Source organism: Myxine glutinosa, chromosome 14, assembly GCF_964187855.1.
Source record: "Myxine glutinosa chromosome 14, kmMyxGlut1.1, whole genome shotgun sequence".
Classification (NCBI taxonomy): domain Eukaryota; kingdom Metazoa; phylum Chordata; class Myxini; order Myxiniformes; family Myxinidae; genus Myxine; species Myxine glutinosa.
The window spans coordinates 78,634,102-78,658,048 of NC_136274.1; the positions used below are offsets into that span (position 1 = coordinate 78,634,102).

At 46.3% G+C, this 23,947-nt stretch overlaps 2 protein-coding genes across 3 annotated transcripts in view; one reads left to right on the forward strand and one right to left on the reverse strand.

Annotated features, from left to right (window-relative positions):
- Positions 1 to 17,587, forward strand: part of LOC137439942 (protein-tyrosine sulfotransferase 2) — a 56,845-nt gene extending 39,258 nt beyond the window's left edge. Inside the window, exons 5-8 of one of the 2 annotated variants that reach the window (XR_013621412.1) lie at positions 6,972 to 7,339; positions 9,197 to 9,395; positions 15,926 to 16,108; positions 16,298 to 17,587. Coding sequence is in view for 1 of the 2 variants with exons in the window: in XM_068136213.2 (XP_067992314.1) it covers positions 6,972 to 7,339; positions 9,197 to 9,395; positions 15,926 to 15,967 (609 nt within the window). In the remaining variant the exon portion in view is untranslated. Of the gene's footprint in view, positions 1 to 6,971; positions 7,340 to 9,196; positions 9,396 to 15,925 lie in introns of both variants that reach the window. The other variant, XM_068136213.2, reaches the window with a different exon arrangement.
- Positions 17,588 to 19,048: 1,461 nt separating this feature from the next.
- SPNS1 (SPNS lysolipid transporter 1, lysophospholipid) overlaps positions 19,049 to 23,947 on the reverse strand; it is a 36,660-nt gene continuing 31,761 nt past the window's right edge. The window contains exons 9-12 of the mRNA XM_068136214.2: positions 22,053 to 22,118; positions 21,777 to 21,875; positions 21,163 to 21,334; positions 19,049 to 20,491 (exon numbers count right to left, since the gene is read on the reverse strand). Of these exons, the coding sequence (XP_067992315.2) occupies positions 20,412 to 20,491; positions 21,163 to 21,334; positions 21,777 to 21,875; positions 22,053 to 22,118 (417 nt within the window). The 3' untranslated portion in view covers positions 19,049 to 20,411. The remainder of the gene's footprint in view (positions 20,492 to 21,162; positions 21,335 to 21,776; positions 21,876 to 22,052; positions 22,119 to 23,947) is intronic.

The following is a 23,947-nucleotide window of genomic DNA, read 5'->3' on the forward strand; positions in this document are numbered from 1 at the left end:
AAGCTTCGGTAGAGTCCATAGACTCGTAGATCGGTTCGTCGATATCCCTATAAGGGTCGATGACCCCACAAGGGGCGAGATGGCGTACGGAGACGGTGGACTCGCGTCCATCTGCCGTCAGCACACGAGCATGCTTGGGATTAGCCTGGAGTACCTGCACCTTATCCACAAAGGGGTCGTACTTGCTCGTGCGCACCGCTCGTTTGAGATAAGCCGGCCCCGGCTCAGCGAGCCAGCTGGGTAAAGATCGGATACTACCCGAGCTTCTAGGGTGGTGGAACAGTCGCTCGTGAGGAGTCTGGTTGGTGGCCGTACATAGGAGAGCCCGGATCGAGTTCAGAGCCGCAGGTAGCGACCAAGCCCATTTATCGAGACCCCGGCGGAGGGTCCGGAGGCTTAGAGTGACGGCCCTTCATATAATCCCATTGAAGCGTTCGATCTGCCCATTCGCCTGGGGTCTGTACGGTGTGGTGTAACCCGAAGCAACATTATTTTGGAGCAAATAACCTCTCACCTCCTGCGACAGGAACACCGCACCCCGATCGGTATGCATGTAGGCCGGATACCCAAACATAGAAAACAAATTCTGCAGGCACCGTATGACCGTGGCAGCCATGATATCCCCGCACTTATAAGCAAAGGGGAATCGCGAGTACTCATCAACGATAGTGAGCAGATAACGAGAGTTGCTCGACACCGGCAGCGGTCCTTTGAAATCCATTGCCAATCTCTCCCGCGGTCTAGTAGCCCTAACCAGCGACCCCATGGGAGGGTTGTAAAAACGCGGTTTGAGTTCCGCACATATAGCGCAGTCACGGCAGATCCGGCGGATGTCCTCAATTGAGTACGGCAGATTACTACTACGCACAAAATGAGCGAAACGCGTCACCCCTGGATGACACATAGTGTCGTGCAGAGTGCGCAGCCCCTCCAAAGTTACGATCCCCGCGCACGTAGCCGGCCTCGATAAGGCGTCGGCGACCAGGTTATCCTTCCCCGGGCGGTATTTGATGGTGTAGCAGAAGTCGGCAAGTTCGATACGCCAGCGAGTGATTTTCTCATTCTTAATACGTTGAGCATGCAAGGTGTCGTACATGAACGCAACGCTTTGTTGGTCCGTGATGATTTGGAAGCATCGCCCGAGTAAGTACGGTCGCCACCGCCGAATCGACTCGACGATCGCGTACGCTTCCTTTTCGACAGACGAATGCCTCCGCTCAGCGGAGGTGAGAGTCCGCGAAAAGAAAGCCACCGGGCGCCCCCCTTGGGAGAGAGTCGCCGCTATCGCATGATCCGAGGCATCACTTTCTACGACGAAAGATTCGCTCTCGTCGATTGTCGCCACAGCGGCGCCAGTGATGTCGGCCTTGAGGCCCCCGAAGGCCGCCAAGGCGGCCGGGCTCATGGGGAACGTGTCGCAGGCCACGAGGGGGCGGTGCTTCCCGGAGAAATTTTGCACCCACTTCGAATAGTGGGCGAACAGCCCGAGAGCACGCTTCAGCAAAGCTCGATCGCCGGGCGGGGCCATATCGAGCAAAGGTCGCAGACGCTCCTTATCCGGAGAGACAGAGCCATGGGTCACGGTGTACCCCAGAAGATCTATCGTGCGTTGAGAGTAACGACACTTAGCCTCATTCATGGTTAGGCGATACCTATGTGCGACCTCGAGGAAGCGCCTCAGATTAGCATCGTGATGCTCCTGGTCATACCCACAAACCGTAAGATTGTCCAGATATACGAAGACATCTGTCAAGTTCTCCTTAGTAACGAGGTCGTCCATAGCCCTCTGAAAACAGACGACCCCGTTCGTTACCCCAAAAGGTAATCGGGTGAACTGGTATAACCTTTGACCCGATTCAAAGGCGGTGTAGATGCGATCAGCCCTAGAGATGTGGATCTGATGATACGCACTACGCAGATCGAGAGTGCTGTAGACGGAGTACTGGGCCACCAGTCGTACTAGTGCGTCCATCCCCGGTAAGGGGTAGGCGTCCAGCTGTGTAAAGCGATTAACCGTCTGTGAGTAGTCGATTACCATGCGCCGGCGATGGGCCTCACTTCGCACCACTAAGACCTGGGCCCGCCACGGCGACCGGCTAGGTTCAATAACACCGTTCTTTAAGAGTTGGGCCGTTTCTTCCGCAATGAATTGCGCGTCCGCTCGTGAGTAGCGCCGCGATTTTACTGCTACAGGAGCGCAGTCAGTGGTCAGGTTGGGGAACAGCAAAAGAGGCTCAATTTCCATTTTCGCGAGTGCACACACAGCAAGCGTGTCCCACCGAATTCAATTTCCAAACGTCCATGTCGCTTAAGGAAATCGTGTCCTAACAGGATGTCAGCACATAAGGCAGGCAAGACCATGAGATGTACATCGGAAAACATGCGTCCCTTTATCACAAGTTTTAATCGACATTCCCCCTTCGTGCTGAGCCGAAGTCCCTGGGAGGCCATGAAGATCCGTCGTGTAGTCCCGATGACCGGCCAACCATGTTGACGCACCAGCCGCTGATCGATGAAACTATCCGTAGATCCTGTGTCGATTATGGCCCGTGCAAAAATGCCTTCGACCAAGAGAGGGATAATGGCCTGATCAAGGCCAGAAGATCCAGCAGGTATTGCGCCGTCCGAGCAAGAAGATCGCGCCTCACGCGTGGATCCCACACCGGCTGCAGTTTTCCGGTCGTCGAAGGAGCCTCTGGAGGGCCCCTGTGCCAAACGCATAGTTGGACGTGCTGATCCAAGAGCGTGTAATTCGTACGAGCCGCCGTCAGATGGCGCTCGTGTCACGTGCGAAAGATCGCAGTCAACATGTGCTCGATCAAGAGCGTGTAATTTGTACGAGCTGCCGTCAGAGGGCGCTCGTGTCACGTGCGAAAGATCGCAGTCAATTGTACTTTCACTGTCGTCAGATGGCGCATGCGCAAGCACATCAGGAGGAGCTTTCAAAGCCGGAACTTTTTGTTTGTTTGAGGAAGGCGTTCGAACGCCAGTCAAGGTCGATCGGTCCGCGGCCGGTCGTGTTCGCGACATTTGTTGTGGCGGCCCGATGTATTTCACCAAGGACATGCGTGCAGCCAGGGGCCCGGGAGGAGGAGGACAGCTCATCAAGGCCGGGTGAGGCGCCCCGCTCCGTGCTCGGTCCGCTGGCTCGGCAATTAGCCTGTTCAAGGTCGCGCGTGCTCGAGTGCCCCGCGCGGCCTTCTTGCAGACTTTAGCAAAGTGTCCCTTTGTAGAACACAAATGGCATATGGCTTCCCGAGCCGGACATGCTGACCTGGGATGCTGCCGATTGCCACAAAAGTAACACGTCGCATTCCGGTCAGGCCTGGGCCTGGCTGCTGTAGCTGCTGCTAGGCCGGAATCCGAGTCCACCTCGGGAGCGGCCAGGGGCTCGGCCGTAGTCGAGTCCGCACCCGCATCCTCGGCGGTAGCCCTCTCCAATCGCGCGGGTTGAGTAGTCGCCGCAACGATCCGAGAGTGGTCATAAGCGTTGGATTGTTTCCGGGCCTCAGTGTAAACGTTGGCCACCCGTAGAGCCTCCGTGAACGTTAGGTCAGCTGTCTCCAGGAGCCTGAGTCTCAGATCTGTAGAGCTGATTCCGGAGAGGAAAGCGTCTCGGACAAGATCGTCCTGGACTTGCTCGTGCGTCCGTACCTCTTGAGTACTGTCCGCGAGGAGGTGCCGAAGCTCCTGAGCGAAGCGATCGATCGACTCGGTTGGCTGTTGACGTCGCGTGTTGAGCAGATGCCGGTTGTAGACCACGCTCCGCTTCTTAATGTAAAGGCGCTTTAGTTCCGCCACGGCGGTATCGTACGTCGTACATCGAACGATGCTCCTGTAAACGTTGTGGTCGACTTTGGTCTGTAGCACAGACAGCTTCGTTTCAGCGGTGGGTACGGCATCCTGGGCGCCGAACTGGTTCTCCAGTGTTTTGAGCCAGTGAGCGAACACCGAGCCCGACTCCTCAGCTTGTGGGTCGGAGCCAAGTATCGGTACGTTGATCATCTTGTGTCCCGCCATTTCCGTAGATCTAATTGAGATTAAGTGTTGTGAAAATCAACCAGATCCACAACTTGTCCCATCGGTAGGTTTAATCTCAATTAGATCTTTGACATCATCCTGTAAAATACAATCATGCAATAGATATCAGGATCTTGGTATCATACTGAGCGGACCGATAATAATAGACAAAGCAAGCCAGTCTAGCATATATGTGCGAGTCTAGCATATACGTACCATTCAAGACTACAAGTAAAGTAAATGTCACAGGTGTGGCTCCGCATCGCGGACGTCCCAGGTTTTATAGACGCCCTTCAGTGGCTGAAGCGAGTAACTATCCTGGGTTCAACTTTGGTATAATTTCACTACAACAGCCTCCTCCCCCGGGATCACCTGTGTGTCCCGGAGGTGCCTCATATCTCGCCTACGCACCATCAGATAGTCAACGGTTGTCGTCGACCCACCTGACGTGTATGTAACAAGCTTGTTATCCTCTTTCTGGAACTGAGTATTACAAATCAACAAATCAGCTCCATCAGCAAACTCCAAAATCCTTTCGCCTTCTCCATTTCTCACACCATATCCATAACCCCCATGAACTCCCTCAAAACCATCCATATCCCTTCCCACATGTCCATTTAGGTCTCCTCCTACCACAACAACTTCCTCATCTTTCACGTTTTCCATCAGCTTCTCTATAGCACACCAGAACTTGTCCTTCTCTTCATCGCTCCGACCAACCTGCGGAGCATATCCCGAGATGATGTTCATCAAGAGCTTTCCAATCATCATTTTCACCATCATCAACCTTTCACTCACTCTAGTCACACTCACCACACTGTCTACAAACTCCTCAGAAAACAACACCAACACCATTCACGCCCTCCGGGCACCCTTGCCACACAAACTTGTATTTCTGTCCCTGCCTACCCTTCACCATTCTCACACCACTTCCCTTCCATGTCGTCTCCTGCACACAGCATATGTCCACTCTTCTTCTGACCAATACTTCCACCACTTCTCCTGATCTCCCTGTCATTGTCTCTACATTCCATGTCCCAAACCTTAGAAACCGATCTCCACATCGGGCATCAGACGTTTCGTCGTCATAAATGGAGTGATTTCCACCCTTGCTTCGATCGGGTTCCCCACCTTGAGTTTTGACGAGAGGGAGTGGGGTCCCCCACGGGGTACTTCGGGCTGTACCCTGCCCATATGTAGTCGTAATTGTCATGGTTCTCTTTTTGAGGCAATGTTTTTATGGCCGGATGCCCTTCCTGACGCCAACCCTTTTAGTCGCCTCTTAGGACACGCATGGATACGGTGTACCTATTCTAAACCAGGGTACACACCGGGTTGCCGCAACAGGAAACTCGACAATATTGGCTCCATCCTCCAAATCTCTTGCCACTTCAATGTTCTTACCCGCACATCTTCCCACCTAGTGCAAGCACCTTGCTGTGTCTGACTGCTCTCACATATCTCCCCTCCTCCTCATTTCTTCTCACCTCCCTCTCAATCATCTTCCTCCTCTCTTTCACACATGCCTTTCCCCATCGCTCATGTTTCATCCACCACAAGCCATGCTTCCCGTGCTGTACCAGATGCCACTTCCGACTTCCCTTCTTCTCTGAGAGAGCATTCTTTACCACTGAATCACTCGAATCCCGCAACATCATAAACTCCCGCACCATCATGGACTGCCGCACCCTCGCCACCTTAAACTCCTTGGTTAATTATGTCAAGGGAAACCGGAGTCTTCCACCCTGACCATGAAAGGCAATGTTCGTCAAACAACGTGTCACTCCCAACCACCTCCTCACAAACCCTTTCACCACCACCTCCATCCTCTCTACATGCCCAATCGCAATATCATACATCATCAATGGCCACATTACTCGTGGTGAAGAAATGCGGGCAAGGGGGTTAACAAGGGGAGATGCAGAAAAAGGGCAAAATGGAGAATATTGTTATGGGGACCGCAAGGCTAACCCCCGCTCTAGCAGGGGAAATGGCCTTGAAATGCCTGTTGTTGTTGTTGTTGTTGTTGTTGTTGTTGTTGTATCAATGGCCACAATACTCGTGGCATCAATTTGTAGAATCAAATGTATACGTGTAGGCCAAGGCTTCAGGCCTCTGGTGTTAGCCTATGCCTATGGTCGAGTGCAATTGGTATTATCCGAGTTGTATAACCACGATGTATTATATATATATATATGTGTGTATGTATCTCAATATAATTTGTTCTCCAGGCTCTTAGCGCACGTAATGACGTCACCGTCATGTACGTACGCTAGCCTGTCAAGCTCTCGGAAGAACCATCCGACAGAGCGTAATTTTGATCTTTGTTCAGCTACTGTCATAAGTGTATGAAAAAAACTCAGTTACCGACCTGGTTTCGCCCTTGTTGGGGCTTCATCAGGGATAAATATATATACGTATATTTGTTTTGTTTTTTTGACCTTTTGGCAGCGCTGAGGTAGCACACGTATCGAAGCCATTTGCCAAAGCTTGTCCGAAGGGTACTTGGCTCATGTGGATGCGCCATTTGAAGTACGCACACTCATCTCTGAGCTGTCTAGCCTGGGTTCGAATCTCGATCCACCTATAAACTGTCATCCTGGTGTTTTGCCTGCATGGTGAGGCATCCATGTGTGTGCCGTCCATTGGACGGTTGTTAAGCTGGGTGTCCTGCCTACCAGCTTCAGTTTGTATATGTTGATGATCTCGGTGTCCTTCTGGAAGAGTAGCAGAGTTGTTGCCGGTACCCTGGCCAAATTACAAATTATTGTTACCCTGGACAACCAGTTAATGAAAGACTTTGTCTTTGTCAGCTAACTTTCTTGCCAGTGATCTTGTGATATTCTAAGAAAGATCACGTCACAATTTTGGATTGAGGTGCTGTGATCCTGGTGGTTTGATTAGTTTCCTGGTAATTTTAATCTTCTACAACCCCTCCAACTTTCTCTCAGGATCCCTTCTCCTTGAAGTCCACGGCCTACCTCTCTCACCTCTTCCCCAATGCCAAGTTTCTGCTAATGCTGCGAGACGGGCGTGCCTCGGTGCACTCCATGATCTCGCGCAAAGTCACCATTGCCGGCTTTGACCTCAGCAGTTACCGTGACTGCCTTACCAAGTGGAACCGGGCCGTCGAGAGCATGTTCGAGCAGTGTCGCTCGGTGGGACGCTCACGCTGTCTGCCCGTACGCTATGAGCAGCTGGTTTTGCAGCCGCGCAGCACACTTCAGCGTGTGCTCGCCTTCCTGGAGCTGCCATGGCACCAGGCAGTGCTACACCATGAAGCACTCATCGGCAAGGCTGGAGGAATTTCGCTCTCCAAGTAAGATTTAAAGTTAGGCTAGTTGCATACATGTCTGTCGCACCTTTGTGTTGTATTGGCTCAGTCCCAAAATTGAAACCTGTTGCTGTGCCTTGTTCTCACCAAACGCTGACTTGCATAGCCAAAGCACTTTTTCACCGTTAAACATGGATGGGTATGATAGCCCATAGATGTGCACACTCACCTCCTACCAGGTGCCGGTCCCTACCAGGTGACAAGAGGGGGAGAGAGAGAGAAGCACAATAACATCAGAGAACAGGGACATCGGGAGATCTGTGGAAGGGAGAGGGCTGGGGCGGAGTACATGGGATAAACAAGATGGACACGACAAAGACTTTCAGGAAAGAAATTGTAATTTGAAAAAGGTCGATTTGGCATGGATAAACAGGGGTAGAAAAGATCAAGGTTTTGGATGGGAGAAGATAAGAGATGGTGGAGAACAGCTGTTTTAAAGACCTGGAGGGAGGAGTGGGATTGAAGAGAGTGAGGGAGTTTGTTCCAGATGCGGGAGAAAAGAGGAATGAAGGAGTGAAGGTGAGCAGAGTCTTGATTATGGCAGTTTAACCATAAGATGGTTACTGGCAGATCTTGTGTGTCCTGAAGGAATATTTGGGGGACAGAGCACAGAGAGAGCTAGGGGGGCAAGGCCGGAGAGGAGTCTGTAGAAGACAGAAATACTACCAACCTGCCTGCGTTGAGAGAGTGAAAGTCCCTCAGAATCAGCTTCATCACCGGAGATACCAATGATTCTGAATGCTTTGGTTTCAACTGCGTGAAGCCGAGCTAGGTGTGAGGCAGGTGGGCCTGCTCAAAGGGGGGAGAGCAGTATTCCATTGAGCTGCGGATGAAAGCTTTGTATGTGGTGGGAAGCTCAGGTGTGCCAGGGAAGGACTTCACATTATGGAGGATGCCCAGTCGGCGACTGGCTTTGGAGGCCAGCTTGGAAATGTGGTATTCCCAGGAAAGATCATGGCAGATAGTGAGACCCAAAAACTTGAGTGACAGAACCTTGACAGTGACAGTGAAGTGACAGTGACAGAATCCTTCAAGAGGATTGTTCAGAAAGTGGATGGGAGGGTTGTCCAGTCGGTCTTTTCAGAGAGACAAAGTGTGAGAGTGAGATTTGTCAGGATTGAAAGACATGTTCCACTAGTTTGACCAGTTTGTGATTTTGTCCAGGTCTGCAGACTGCCGATCTGAGGGTGATATATGGAGCAGCAGAGAGTGGAGTCATCAGCAAAGAGATAGAGAGGATTTTCCAGAGAGTCCGAAAGATCATTAATGAAGACCAGAAAAAGCACAGGGCCCAGAACACTACCTTGGGGAACTCCAGCCTGAACAGGAAGGGGAGATGAGAGAATTCCATTCAGGGCCACATGTTGATTACGACAGGAGAGGAAGTCTACGAGCCATGCACGGATATTTGCATGGATACCATAAGAGGAGAGGCTTTGGTCCCTTTTCTCAGCTCATGGGCACTTTCCACAGGATAAAGAAAGAAAAAGCAAAATATGTGTAATTCTGAAAATGGTGAACATTGTGTTTTCAATTGGAATTTTTTTCCATGTTTTTTTTTTTTTCTTCCATGGTGGGCAACAACAAAACAACATGCATTTTAAAGGCCATTTTCCCTACTAGAGCGGGGGTTTAGCACTTGGTGGGCAATGTCCATGGTGGCCATTTGTCCAATAACAGCACTCTGTTTTGGAGATATTCAGGCCATTCAGCTCAGCTTTGCTTCCATGCTCACCAGTACCCGAGAATTGGCAGGATGCATTTTGATGCTCTGAGCATGATGTTTTTATCCATTCGTAAAACAGGGAGACTGTACAAGTGTACAACAATGCTTTTCTGCAGGGTGGAGCGATCCACGGACCAGGTGGTCCTGCCAGTTAACATGGAGGCACTTTCTCGCTGGGTCGGTCATATTCCGGTTGATGTTGTGCGAGACATGCCTGAGGTAGCCCCGATGTTGGCTCGCCTTGGATACGACCCACGTGCCAACCCACCCAACTACGGTCAACCTGACCCACTCGTTGTGGAGAACACGCGCAAGGTGAGGCATTTGGCAGTTTCTGTGAGCTATTAGGGTAAAAATGTGGTGACTTGTGTGGGCAAATGGACCTTAACATTTGTGCAGTCGTAGCAAAACCATGTGATATCATGATAGATGAGCAGTACCATACTGTTGGATTAACGTGACCGATAATATTGTTATGTTGGAGGGGAGAGGGGGCGATACAAATGATGTCGCATGTTAAGTTAGCATGATCCGTATGTTCATGTGAGTTGGAGCATTTTCTGTAACCATGGACCCAATGGAGTGAGGTTGTACTCTTCTTATGTATGCCACGAGAGGTGGTGTCGTTGATGTAGGCATTAGATACAGAAGTGTAATTCGTAGGTGTCTTCTTTGTGAACAAGGTAAGGAGAGGGGTGGATTTGGATGCCAGTAGTTCGTGTTTTGGCCGATAAAACCCCACCCTTGCGGCCTGTGGTCTGAGTATAAGGCGTCTGAGCATTAGGAGTATAGGGCGCCCCGGCCGACAGATTGGATGGCACCACCAGACATGATATCATCCTGCTTGTTCTTGGCTGTCTGGTCTCCTGCTGACCCCCGTGATCATGCCATGGATCACACCGATTGGCTGTTAGCTTTCAAGGAAACATGATAAAAGGACAGATATCATCGTGGCAAGATTCAAGGATGTGGGAGGTTAAGGGGGGTTGGGGGCAGAGAGTGCTTAGAAAGAGATGTGGGTGGGAAAGACAAGAGCATCTGAACATTTGCTGCGATACATTTTATCTATCACATGAAATTATAATACACTTATGCTGAGATGCACGAGGACACAAGGAAATAGCTATTCTAATCTAACCCATTTTACCCAGAGACAAGATCCGTAACAATATTATACCATTCATCAATATAATGTCACACACAGTGGGGTGCAAAAGTACGAGTCCTGTTGGAAATCTATTAATCAAGACGTAATAACAAAATAAATCATTGTAATATGAAACCAACCCTAACAACCCAACACTTTCAAGGGATTTCCATGAACTCTTTAAGGGAACCCAAACGCAAAAAAAAGTTCTGAAAATCATTAATGACGGTCTAATTTGAAGGTTAAAATTTTGCCATTTTTTTCCTGCCAATCACAAAATGCCGAAAACAGCCCCAAAGTGTAGATTTTCGATTTTTGCCAGTGAGGTCACACTATGAACCCACCTTGTGATCCAAATGGCAGATTGCATAGAGAAAAGTTTATTTTGAGCTCAGCATGGCACGACATGACAGACACCGCCAGAGCGCACTCGGACACCGCCAACAAAATGGGTGATGAATGCTTTGTCCCACCGTTGCAGGCTGACCCGGTGTCCTGTATGTTACAGGATCGTCCCGTTTAATACTTTCCCAGGACGCCATTTGTGTGTCTGGTCGTGTCGTGCTTTGTCCATGCCGTGTCGATATCTCACCCCAGTGGAGGGGGGAGGAGAGGTGTCAAGATGAGATCGGTCACCAGCAGGCCAACATAGGTGTATGAATCACCGCTCAAATCGCCAGTGCGCATGTGCTGGTACGGTCGGTTCTTCCACCTAATCGTGCGTGACATCCTCTCTCAATTGTGGTGGATAACTACAAGATTTAGCCATCCCTGTTTTTTCATAACGGTGCTCTGTAAAATGTTCCCAACACAAAACTAAATATTTTGTAGGCCCGATCCACACTCGGGTATTTCGGGCAAACCTCGTCCAATTTATGGCAAACTTAGTGTCTTTCGGCCATTGTTGTAGCATGTAACCATCTCGGTTTGTATTACTACAACCACCAAGTACGCATCGACAAGGCATTGTTCGAAAATTATTCTTTCTGTTTAAAAAAAACAAAATATATATTCTAACAAAATTATTTTCGTGGAAAATCGCAAATTATTCGCTGTTTGAGTTCAATCATACTCAATGTAGCATGTCTCCAAAAGACTCATGATATCTATTTAGTAGGATATCAAGGGATAGATTAGCGTTGAGGTGGTCTGAGCGTTTGGGTTCCCCTAGATATACAACACTTATTGAATGATCGTTTTGAGGCCATTTTCCCCGCTAGAGCAGGGGTTAGCCTTGCGGGCCCCATGACAATCATAGTTCCCTGTTTGAGGCAATGTTTTTATGCCCGGATGCCCTTCCTGACACCAACCCTTGGTCGCCTCTTACGATGCACAGGGATACGGTGTACCTATTCTAAACCGGGGTACACACGGGGATCATTCGTCCCAGCAAGCTGGTACTCAATTTGCCGACCTCGGAAGGATGACAGGCTGAGTCAACCTCCCTGGCATTAATTCAGCGATCGATCGGGATTCGAACCCAGGATCCTAGGATCCCAAGCAGGCACCCTGACCGCTAAGCCAATACCAGGCTGGATTATAATAGTTATTATATAACTATTATAAGATTATTAACTAAGATTATAACCAATACCAATATACAACACTTATTATAATAGGAAAATCGGGCTGGCAGGATGGCCTAGACTAGAGGTACACAAACTCGTCTCTAAGCTGTCTCGCATGGGTTCTGGTCCTGCCCCAGCTATAAACTGTCAGCCCGGTGTTTCCAAGGCAGGGTGATTCATCAAAGCATGTGCCGTCCCTCGGATGGACGTTAAATGGGCATCCCGTCTGCCAGTATTAGTTGGTGGACGTTAAAGATCCCATGGCGTTCTTCGCAAAGCGTAGGCGAGCCATCGCTGGCACAATGACCAAATTCAAATTCCTACCCTAACTCGTCAAATATCAGCCGGTTCAAGAAGACTCGGGTCAATCTTTTTCTGGCCGACCCCACAAGAAAAAGGTGGGCTAAAATCAAATCTGTGTTTACATATAATCAGTGTGACCCCCTTTTTCTTTGAGAACTTCCTCTCCTCCATTTGGGATTGATTTAATTAGTTTATGCATTATGTTTGAGTCAACCTTTTCCAAACAGTGTTGTAATGAACTCCAGAGTATACTCAGGCTGCTCACATAAATTTGATCTCTCTCAAATGTATTCACCCTTCATTTATTCTGTTAAGACAAAATGTCAGTCAAAAATAACTACAGTAAATTAAACAATATGGGTACATCTGTTCAATATTATGACAAATTTGTGTTTTAAATCGTGATTTGAGAAAGCTTGGCATTGATTTAGGTGGCCTCTTACTTTTGCACACCACTGTACAGTAGTGGTCAAAAATATATTGGCACCCTTGCACTTTTTTTTCAAACAATGCACCGCCTCTTCCAGAAAATTGTTGAAATAAAAAAATATTTTGGTATCCACATTTGTGTTTCTTTGGTTTGCAGTGGATCAAAACCAAAAAAAAGCTCAAAAAAATTACTAAATCTTAGCTTATTCCACATAGAAATCCTAAAATGGCGCGGGCAATAGTATTGGCACCTTTTAAAAGTTGTTAGAAATAATTAGATTTCAAGCAGGCGATTCTCCTTTACTTTGGAATTGGACTCACCTGTGGTGAGTTTCAGTTGCCTGCAATATAAAAATCACTCATTCAACCAGTTTGAACAGAGAAAAGGAGTCATTCTGCTGTTTTGTGTCACTGTGTGTTCCGCAATGAGCATGGAGAAAAGAAAAACCCAGAGAATTGTCTGGAGGAGGTCAGACACAGGATTGTAGCCAAGCATGGACAATCTCAAGGCTACAAGTCCATCTCCAGAGACCTTGATGTTACTGTGTCCACCGTACGTAATGATATCAGGAAGTTTAAGGCCCATAGCATAGGAGCCAACCTCCCTGGACATGGCCGCAAGAGAAAACTTGATCGAAGATTGCGGTGAAGAATTGTTCAAATGATGGAGAAAGCACCTCGATCAACTGCCAAACAGATTCAAGCTGACCTTCAGACACAAGGTACGACAGTTTCAACTCACACCATGCGTCACCAACTCAATGAAAGGGGGTTCAATGGAGGACCCCACTGCTAAGAGAGAGACATAAGAAAGCCCGACAGGAGTTTGCCAAAACACACCTGTACAAGCCAAAATCGTTCTGGGAGGATGTGCTGTGGACAGATGAGACCAAATTAGAGCTTTTTGGTAAAGCACATCATCTCTATGTTTACAGAAAACAAAATGAAGCCTTCATAGAAAAGAACACCTTCCCTACAGTCAAACATGGAGGAGGTTCAGTGATGTTTTGGGGTTGCTGTGCTACCTCTGGCACTGGGTACCTTGAATGTGTGCATGGCATCATGAAATCAGGAGATTACCAAGGCATTTTGGAGCGCAATGTTAAACCCAGTATCAGAAAGCTGGGTCTCTGTCGAAGGTCATGGGTCTTGCAGCAGGACAATGACCCCAAAACACACTTCAAAAAGCACCCAGGAATGGTTCAAGACAAAACGCTGGACGGTTCTGAAGAGGCCAGCAATGAGTCCAGATCGAAATCCCATTGAACACCTGTGGGGAGATCTGAAAACAGCAGTTGGGAGAAGGCACCCTTCAAACCTGGGAAAACTGGAGCAGTTTGCACAAGAAGAGTGGGACAAACTGCCAGTAGAGAGGTGTAGGAAGCTTATTCCTGGTTATCGGAAGCGCTTGACTGCAGTTATTTTGTCCAAAGGCCGTGATACCAAATATTAAGTCTGAGGTGTCAATAATTTTGTCGATGCCATTTCTTTTTATTTTGTGATTTTAAAGTATATATTAAGTTCTAAATCAAAAACAAAGGTTCTGTAATATTAACAGTGAAATAAATAATTGTGGAGACCAAATACCTTTGTCAATTTCAACTTATTTTTAGAGAAAGTTTTCAGTTATTTGAAAAAAGTGCAAGGGTGCCAATATTTTTGGCCATGACTGTCGGTAGCTATTTCAAAACAATTGTTGATCATGTGTGAAGTTTCACATTGATCTTGTAAGACATTCTGGAAAAGATAAAATTGTAGGGTTTCTTCTTCAAATATTTTAAAAGATTCTGGTTGCCTGCCAGACCATGCAATTTTTTGCAATTTTAAAGATGTATTTTCCCCTGGACCAAAAGATCATACTTGTAAAGTTTGACTTTAGTAGTTTAGCGGTTTGAAAGAAATAATATTTTGTGGAGACCAAATACCTTTGTGAATTTCAACTTATTTTTAGAGAAAATTGTGAGTTATTTGAAAAAAGTGCAAGGGTGCCAATATTTTTGGCCACGACTGTATATGTAATACTTTATTTTCAAAATATTATGGGGAAATCAAAATTAAACTGCATTTTATTACTGTGTCTGAGTACACCACCTTCTTGCTTAAACACTACGTTGTGTTTACCTCATCTTTAAACCCGAAGTTTACGAGCTAAGCCAGACATATCTAACGGTTTTTGTTTTGTCCTACAGACCAATGCACTGTTTGATCAAAGATTCCTTCCAGTATTCTCGAATTTGCACAACTCCCCCGGTTTCACAAGGCCATGTTTTTCGACCCTGAAAGCATTGTCTGTGCAGCTGCGTTCCGTTTCCGTTTCATGTACTTTTGATAGGAGGGGAGGCAGTGGGGGAACGTTGGGGAAGAAGGGCACGATACGTCCCCTCCCAGCCCCCCCTTCACCAAAGGACCTTCGCCAAACCTTGGCCAAAAGAAACTACAGTACTGTGGGATTATTTTGTGCCTCGGACTCGCTCTTCTGTGCTGCACCGTGGATCTAGTGCGCATTGATCTTCCAATATTTGGGACAATTGTAATTTATTTTTGAATGGTGTTTTTTTTTGTGTACAACATCGAGACTCGTGTAAGAGCTAACATCAATCACAAAAAAGACAAACTGACACATAAAACATAAGATAAAGGGAGGAGGAGACAAGATGAGGAGAGAGAGGGACTATTAAATAGGTTGCATGATGTATGATGGATGAGGTTCATTGCACTATTAAATGCCTGCCAACCCCAAAGTTGTGTTCGTCATCTGACCGACTTGGCTTTGAGTAGAGGCTTCTTCCCTGTACTGCCATTTAGCATTTCCTCCATTTTCCCACCAACGTAAAACCTGTTTGCTGTTTCACCGAAGGCAGTTTGATGCTCTGCAGCTGGCAAAGGCTATTACAGCATCAGGTGGATACCTTGTGTGCTCAACAAGTCCGACATCAGCAATACCATTTTGGGGGATACGAGATACCGTCTTGGGGTAGAAGATGTTCTTCTTACCATCTTGGGGGATAGCGTATCGAAATTGTGATGTCACGGTGTTGCTATGTGTTGGAGAATGGATTATCATCATCATCTCTAATCCCAAACGCAACCTGTGCTACGATAAGGTGAAATGCAATATGTTCATGTGGTAGGGAACACTTGTTGGTTACAAATCGTGCAGTAATGGGACACAATTTGCTTTGTGTTTATTACATACAGTGAGGGGGTTTTCTTTTTCTCTCTCTCTCTCTCTCACTCTCTCACACTCACTCACTCACTCACTCACTCGAGTAAAGTCGGATTGTTCCAAGTGTCTGTGATTTTATTTGGTGCTCTGTATAAGTATTCAAAAGCACAACGGATCCTAATTATTAAATGTTCGTCTTTTCTACTTCCCTTTCTTCTCTCCCCAACTGTAGCTCAGAGAGGGCAACATGACGATGGCATTTCCAGAACACTGACACGAGGGGGCCCATTGACATTTGAGCACATTGACCTGCGGCCCGAGATTGCTGCAGTGACGTCAATACCTACATATCTTCCAAGAGACCTCAACGAAAGATGAATTTTGAAGTCTGCCTCCGGTGGTAAAGTTTCTTAACGTGGTCGAACGAGAAGTCCTCTGCACGAGCCATTTATTTTGCATTCCAAAGGGCAGCGACTCCAGCACCACCCACGACTGGTCGCTCATGGTGCTCTTACACATCGTTTTTCGTACACGTCGCGACTTCGTCGTTTGCATCGATTACAGAAAGCGGTGCAATTTGGGTCGAACGAACGAACGAAGAAAGCGGTCGAACGAGAAGTCCTCTGCACGAGCCATTTATTTTGCATTCCAAAGGGCAGCGACTCCAGCACCACCCACGACTGGTCGCTCATGGTGCTCTTACACATCGTTTTTCGTACACGTCGCGACTTCGTCGTTTGCATCGATTACAGAAAGCGGTGCAATTTGGCCTTCATGGTATCGAATTCCTATTCGGTATTTGCATTATTAAAAGCAGGTTTTACCATGCTATTTGTGGACCCTCTCATCCTCAAAGGGAGGGGGTGGTACAAATATGGCGAAACTTTTTATAATTGCATCAGTTCTATTGCTCGTCAAATCAAAATTGTGGTTTTTTGAAGTTTCCCACCAGTGTTTACTCTGTGCTCAATGCTATGAAATTAACCGTACCCCCTCGCCCCCACTCCGCCCCCCCATGCAATATAGTAGCGGCTGGAGGGAGTGGGGGATCATCCAGCTCCGGTTTCTCAAACGTCGGTTCCAAAGCAGGTGCGGTGACCGGTTTGCCTCACATGACACAGCATTGAATCTCTGGACTTTTACTTTGCGTTATTTTATGGTCGAGCAATAGGGCCTGTGGTCATGTGATGCATCCGTTTTACATTGTGCGTGCATGGAAATGCCCCCATGTTACCTTATGATTAAGTTTTACCTATCTGTGAAAGCAAACCTCGAGGAATGTGAGCACATTGTGAACTCAGCACCTGAAAAGGTGTGTGAAGGTGGAGGCATCCCACGTGATCCACGTAAGCAACCTACCTACGAGTTATTGACCTTTTTTGTCATTTGCGGTTCGATTATGAAGAAAAGAACGAAACTATTCTGTGAATGTGGAATAACACTTGAGCTCCTTTTATTTAGACTATCCAAGTTAAATAATACTTTAATAATTATGAGCTATTTCAAAGGGGCTCCATTTATTTGTGGAATTCCAAAAAGACGATTCCCAGTCCGATTCCGATTCCGAGTCCGATTCCGAGTCCGATTCGTCGGTCCACTTCACCAAGAGTACCGACCGTATAGTTCATACTGGAGCTTTTGTGATACAGAAGTTTCAAAATTAACTGCTTATTCTCGTAAAAATAAACTTATAATGTGACTGTAACAATGACCCCGTTGTGTTTTCAAGTTGACATCTTTCTTGTGCGAGACCGTACGAGTAACCATCCACGTTTCTGAACACCACGTCCGTTTCGCTACAGTATTATTAACGAGTGGCCACGTTGCCTTTGTTTAGCTTTTTTTCTTGCTTTGTTTACAAATGTATTGAAATAAAATTATATTCATTTGAGAACGATGTTGAAATGCGTGTTTTTTTTGTTTTGGTCAAAATGTACTGTACTTAGAAAGTTTCTCAATGGTAGTTTAACAAAGATGGCTTAAGATTTGCAAAGCATTCCACGTTTAAATGAAAGGAGATCCAATCTTCTTCTTCAATGTATGCAGCAGAGTAGCATCATTGGCCGAGGGTGTGGCTGTGCTGCTGATGCAGTGCCCTCTGGTTTGGGCAGCGATTTGAAATTTGGTCAGGGTGCCGGCGATAGCTCACCTACTCTTCGAGAGAGACACCATAGGATCTTTAATGGCCACCGACGAATGCCAGCAAATGGGACGTCCATTTAATGGCCAGACGAGGGATGGCACACACATTGTTGAATCACCCTTCCCGTGAAACATCGGGATGACAATTGATAACTGGATCGGAATTCAAACCCAGGCTCGACAGCTCAGAAGCGAGTGGGCGTACCTCTAGGCCAGGGGTTCTCAAACCCAGGGTTGCAACCTGAACTTGAAAGCCCCTACCCCACACCTCCCCTTGAAAATCCTGGTTTTTTGAGGTTTCACATCGAAACCGTTTTCTCCAACAAGTTTCATCGTAGGTACCGGTACCATTTGGGGCGCGAGGCGATTGCAATTTCAAATTTTGGGTTGTGGTCCAAACGTTTGGAAACCCCACTGCTCTAGGCCATCCAATAAGGTGCCAACACAGATGGTAGATTCTCTACCAATCAATTAAACCAATATACTGCAGATATCTTCCATTTAAAAACATTCACAAGTCTTTCCAGAACATCGTTCACAGTGAACTCTTCGCATGGAATACATTAGGTTGTTTGGCATTGCCTTCCCCATTTGTGGTTGGAGCACACAATGGCCTACTCTTACGAAAGGCGCCACAGGATCCTTAACTGCTATACCTGGGACCTCACTTCACCTGTTCCAAAGGATGGCACCCTGATGCAAAGCCTGCGAAGCACCTGGATGCCAGTTTACGGTTAGGTCCATCGTCCAACCCAGAGGTAGACTGCTCAAAGAAGAGTACGCTTACCCTGGGCTATTCCATCAGCGCAATAGGTCTTGAAACATTCAATTTAAATACTTGTCACATATTCTGACAAATGACAAAATTGCACTTCGTGTGAGGAAGTCGTTAATCGAATGTTTTGTGGAAAAAAAAAATATATATATATATATATATATATATATATATATATATATATATATATGTTGTAGTGCAACTAACTAAAAGGGGGGTTGCCTTTATTCCAAAAACCACAACAATATATATATATATATATATATATATATATATATATATATATATATATATATAATCGGGCAGCAAATTGTAAACCAATGTTGTCGGCCTCAACCCTCGACGACAACCCATGAGCGTGGTAGTTTGGATACAAGGCTCCAAGTATCTCGCTGTGCAATTGCCAGATGGCTTGTGCATGCATATACTACACAGGTACATGGTACATGTATTTATTTTGCAAACACTTTGTACAAAAGGTCACATCATAAAATATTCAAATCAAATGTGCAAGAGATCAAAAGGCAGGTGAAGTATTCACGTGTTGGGAACTCGCTCTGCATTCACCTAACTTACAGACCACATGAATACGTCTTATTTGATCCACAATGAGCCGATGTGATCATCACCTGCCCTCCCAACCCACAGGTAGCCCAGAATGGAATATAGTTGGGTGGAGCATGCGCCCGAGATCCAAAGAAACAATATACGACTGTCTTGAAGTGGAATTCAAGTTAGAATGTGCCGGCAGGATAGCCTAGGCCCTTAGAGGCATGAACACACCTCTGAGCTACCTCGGCCCAGCTATAAACTTTCACCCCGGTGTTTTACAGGTCGGGCGATTCATCGTTGCGTGTGCGCCGTCCTTCGGATGGACGTTAAACGTGGCGACCCATCTGCCGGCATTCGTTCATGGACGTTAAAGATCCTACGGTGTCCTTCACGAAGAGTAGGCGAGCTAGTCCAAATTCCCGCACCCTCGGTCGTGTGTCCTCCATCGGAGTGGCGACCAATCCATGATTGAAACCTCTAGCCAATGAAACTACCTGGCACCCTTTGGCACCTATGAGTAATGGCGCAAGGAGGATAAACAAACAAAAACATAACTTAATAGCACGTGGATTTCAAGGACATTTTAAAATGTTAAATGAGGTGACAATTTTAAATAGAGCAGCTTCAAAAAAACAAACATTTAAACACGGAGAAGAAGAAGAAGAAGAGGCATCCAGTTTGCTCGTGTATCGATTTAAACCCTGAATTCCAATATTTATATTGTGGTTCAATCTGAATCATTTTCCTCAGACTTCCCACTTAAGTCAGAGTTCTGCAGCGCAGCCAACAACTCTATGGTTTAGATCAAGTATCGTTCTCAAAGGTTGCTGTTATTCATGTTCATGTTTGCCAATCACCGATTAGAGTAAAATTAAAAACTGACGCGCGTTGCCGAATAGTGCGACACGTATCCACGTTGGCGCACACGAACCAATCCCCCAAGTTAGAAAGTCTCAATTTTAACATTCCAATTCCCATATACAGTATTTGCCATTTTTTTGAAATACATCATAGTAAAAGCAAAGACCCTATTGTGCGCGGAGTGTGTGCGGTACCGTCTCGAACTGCGCACCCGATGATCTTTACACCGCTCCTGCCATCTTGGTTGCATCGTCGATGTAAGCTTTGGGCTTCTGCCAAATCTTAATGTAAAGGAGACCAAAGTACGAGGATCTGCAGGAAGTTTTTCACCAAAGCAGGTAAACGATGCAGCAGCGCGAACACCTGAGGGGGGGTCATGTGGTCGTCGTCAGCTGAGAAGTTCACTGACGTGTACGCTCGTCCGCCTCGCTCCGACTGGGACGATCACGTCCTCATCAGATGCCATTCCTGAACATACAACACATGCTCGTTTGTGAGGCGTCGACATTTTGATATTTGACATATTTGACACATTTTCACAATTGATATTAAACTTGAGGAAGGAGGGTGATTATCTACCTCATGAAAATGGTACCCGACCCATGGAATTTGTGATACCTGAATTTAAATGTTTAAGACTCAAATTATTTTTATGCCTCCGCCGCCGAAGTCACCCGACGCCATTTTGTTTTCTGGCTGTCTGTCCGTCCGGCCGTCTGTCCGTCCGTGATAGATTCTCGTTACCGCGATAACTTAAGAATGGCTGAAGGGATCCAAGTCAACCTTGGTACAAATATGTATCATGATGTAAAGAGAAACTGATTGGATTATGAGCTCAAGAGGTCAAAGGTCAGAGGTCGTGTCAGGTAAAAATGTGATACTTGAACAGCTGAATGGATTTAAATCGAACTTGGTACAAGTGATGTATAATGATGTAATAATGTGGGCGGAGGCTTATCGGTCGACGTAGTGACGTCTCAGAACGTCGTTCTAGTTCAATATGAAAGACAATAGCTGTTTAAAGTCCAAATCTAGCCGACTCGAGCGGGAATTTGAGCAAGGCGACTCGAGATCAAACCCAAGTGTTGGAGTCTGAATCCACAGACAATGGCTGACCCACAACTTCATGGCCCACGTACCTTGCACGATCCTTTCTGCCTTGGTTCTGTCTTGCTCGATGTATAAAGTATTTATAAGGAAGCAGCTGCCACCAAAGACGCTCACGAAGACGCACATCAGTAGAGCGTACTCCAGGCTGGTGAAGCGAAGGAGATAAGAGTCGGGCTTCCCTCTCTTTATGGAATCGGATATCTGAAACGTGACCAACAGTTGAGTATCATTAATATTAAACTTCAATGAGCAGTTACATTTTGCTTCTACTGAAGATGTTCTGTATATGAAGAGGAAGAAAGAAGAAGAAGAAGACTTATCCCGCCATAGGAGCCACGGATCAACTCGCCATGAATTACCTTCGTTTTGAGTTTGGTTAATAACATCAAAGCTACACTGTTAGGGGACAGGTCGACTCGAAAGCCCTTTTGATCAGGAAGTGGCAATCATGTCACACACTGCCTCACTTCCGGATGCCACCATCTTGGTTCACCCAAACATGCTCATAAACCTTTCATTGCAGACCACAATTCACCTCAACAAAACGTACATAATAATCATGCAATAGGTATCCCCCTTACCCCCTCCCCCCACCAAAACATGTAATGGGAAAAAAACTAGCGGAAAAAGCCAGGAATCATACTATGCCTATGAGGTATGGGCTGAAGGCGTCTCCCAACAGGTGTGACATGACGATCTGCAAAGCCTCAGCTGTGGCTCGTCGTGTTGGGATCACCACATACTGCAAACGGAACAGTAAATAGTCTTTGCATATGAACATACGTTCATCGCATCAACACACAGAAATGTGAAATGGGGAAATAGTAGGTTCGGTGGAGTGTAGCAGAGAAAGGTAGCAGCATGCTGATGAGGATGACACTTAGGGCAGGTGTTTACATGTAAGAGCCAGCAGACATACCAACAGGATGTCAGCCACAACTGCCCAATTCAGGGAGAGCAAGGTCTCACCCAAAAAAATAAAAATCTGCAAGAGACGAGCAACGCAGTAGGCAAATCGGATACTTGGAATGAAAACTTCCATTTGGAGAAAACATTTATTTAAATAAAGAGCAGTGCAAGGACTGTTGTAGAAATCAATCAAGTCCACAACTTTGTCCCATAGGGAGGTTTAATAACAATCAGATCTCTGGCATCATCCTGTAGAATACAATCATGCAATATATATCAGGATCCTGGCATCTTATAGAAAGGTTCGATAATATTAGCCAATGCAAGCAAGCCTAGAATATCTGCATATACGTACCATCCGAGTCTACATGTCATAGAGTAAATGTCGCAGGAGTGGCTCGGAGTCGCGGACGTCCGAGGTCTTATAGACGCCTCTCAGTGGTTTAAGTGAGCATCACACCTGGGTTCAACTTTGATACATTTTCACGACAAGGACATCTCTGGGATTCTGTGCTCAATTACAACTGCCAACCTCTCCTTTCCCCTCCCACCCCACCAGTTCAGAATTATTTTCCGCAAGGTGATGCAGCCTTTTTACACCTGCGTGACGAAGTCACCGACACAAGGTGATGCGGCTTTTTTTTTACACCTGTGCTGACGAAGTCACCGGCACAAGGTGATACAGCTTTTTAGCTCACCTGGAACGAAGTTCAGGGGAGCTAATGCGATGGCGCGTTGTCCGTCCGTCCATAAACACTTGAAACTTCTTCTCCGAAACCGCTGATGGGATTGTGATCAAACTTGACACAAATTATATTTGTTGGGTTGTGACTAAAGTTTGTTCATGGCATTAAAAAAGTCGGGGTCTAAGGGGGTTTACCGGGGTCAAAGTGGATCCAGGTTTGACCCCATAAAATAGGTATTTGCTTTTTCCTCTGAAACTACAAACACAATTTCGATGAAACTTCACCACAACCTTAATCACCCGTGATGTACCAATGTTTGTTCAAGGCATTCGAAAAATTGGGGTCTTAGGAGGTATACGGGGTTGGGAGAAGGGGGGTTTGCCCCCCAAAATAGGTATTTTTTTCCTTTGTTTAAAGTCTTATAATAATCTTATAATGTTACTTATTTTCGTAATGTAATCTTAATGTAACTTATTTACTTGATTACTTGATGTAATCTTATAACATAATGTTAGTATGATTCTACATGCTGCCCTGTCTTCTAGCAAACATTGAAATTGGTTTAAAATACATTTAGTCGGTGCAGTATATACTGTTTATTCTACCAGGTGAGAGCCAGGGGTATTGCCCTTATGAAGTTACCGGCACAAGGTGATGCAGCTTTTTTACACCTGCGTGACAAAATCACTGGCACAAGGTGATGCAGCCTTTTTACACCTGCGCTGATGGTCACCGGAGGCATTTATGTTTTCGGGTTGTCAGTCCGTACGTCCGTGATAGGTTTTCATTACCACGATAACTTAAGAACAGCTGAAGGGATCCAAGTCAAACTTAGTACAAGTGTGTATAAGGCCAAGTAAAATAAATGATTAGTTTCTCGTACCTGCTCGCTTCCTTTTTGACAGACTCCTCCTTTTTTTTGATATTTACTATTTTCTCTCCATAGTGTAGCAGCATAGCAAACCTGTTGTGCATTTTGTGATACAAGCACCAAATTTGGCACAAATGTACATTAATATGTTGCGAACATTTTCAGATATTGGGCCACTTGAAATTCCGTAATTTTTTTTTTCAAATTTTTTCAAATTTCGTAATTTCAAATTTTTCGGGTGACACCGTCACAATTTCGGTCTTCGAGGCCGGCCGATATAGTGGGGCGGCCTAGCCCAAATATTCAAAAGAATTGTGCATTTTGTGATACAAGCACCAAATTTGGCAC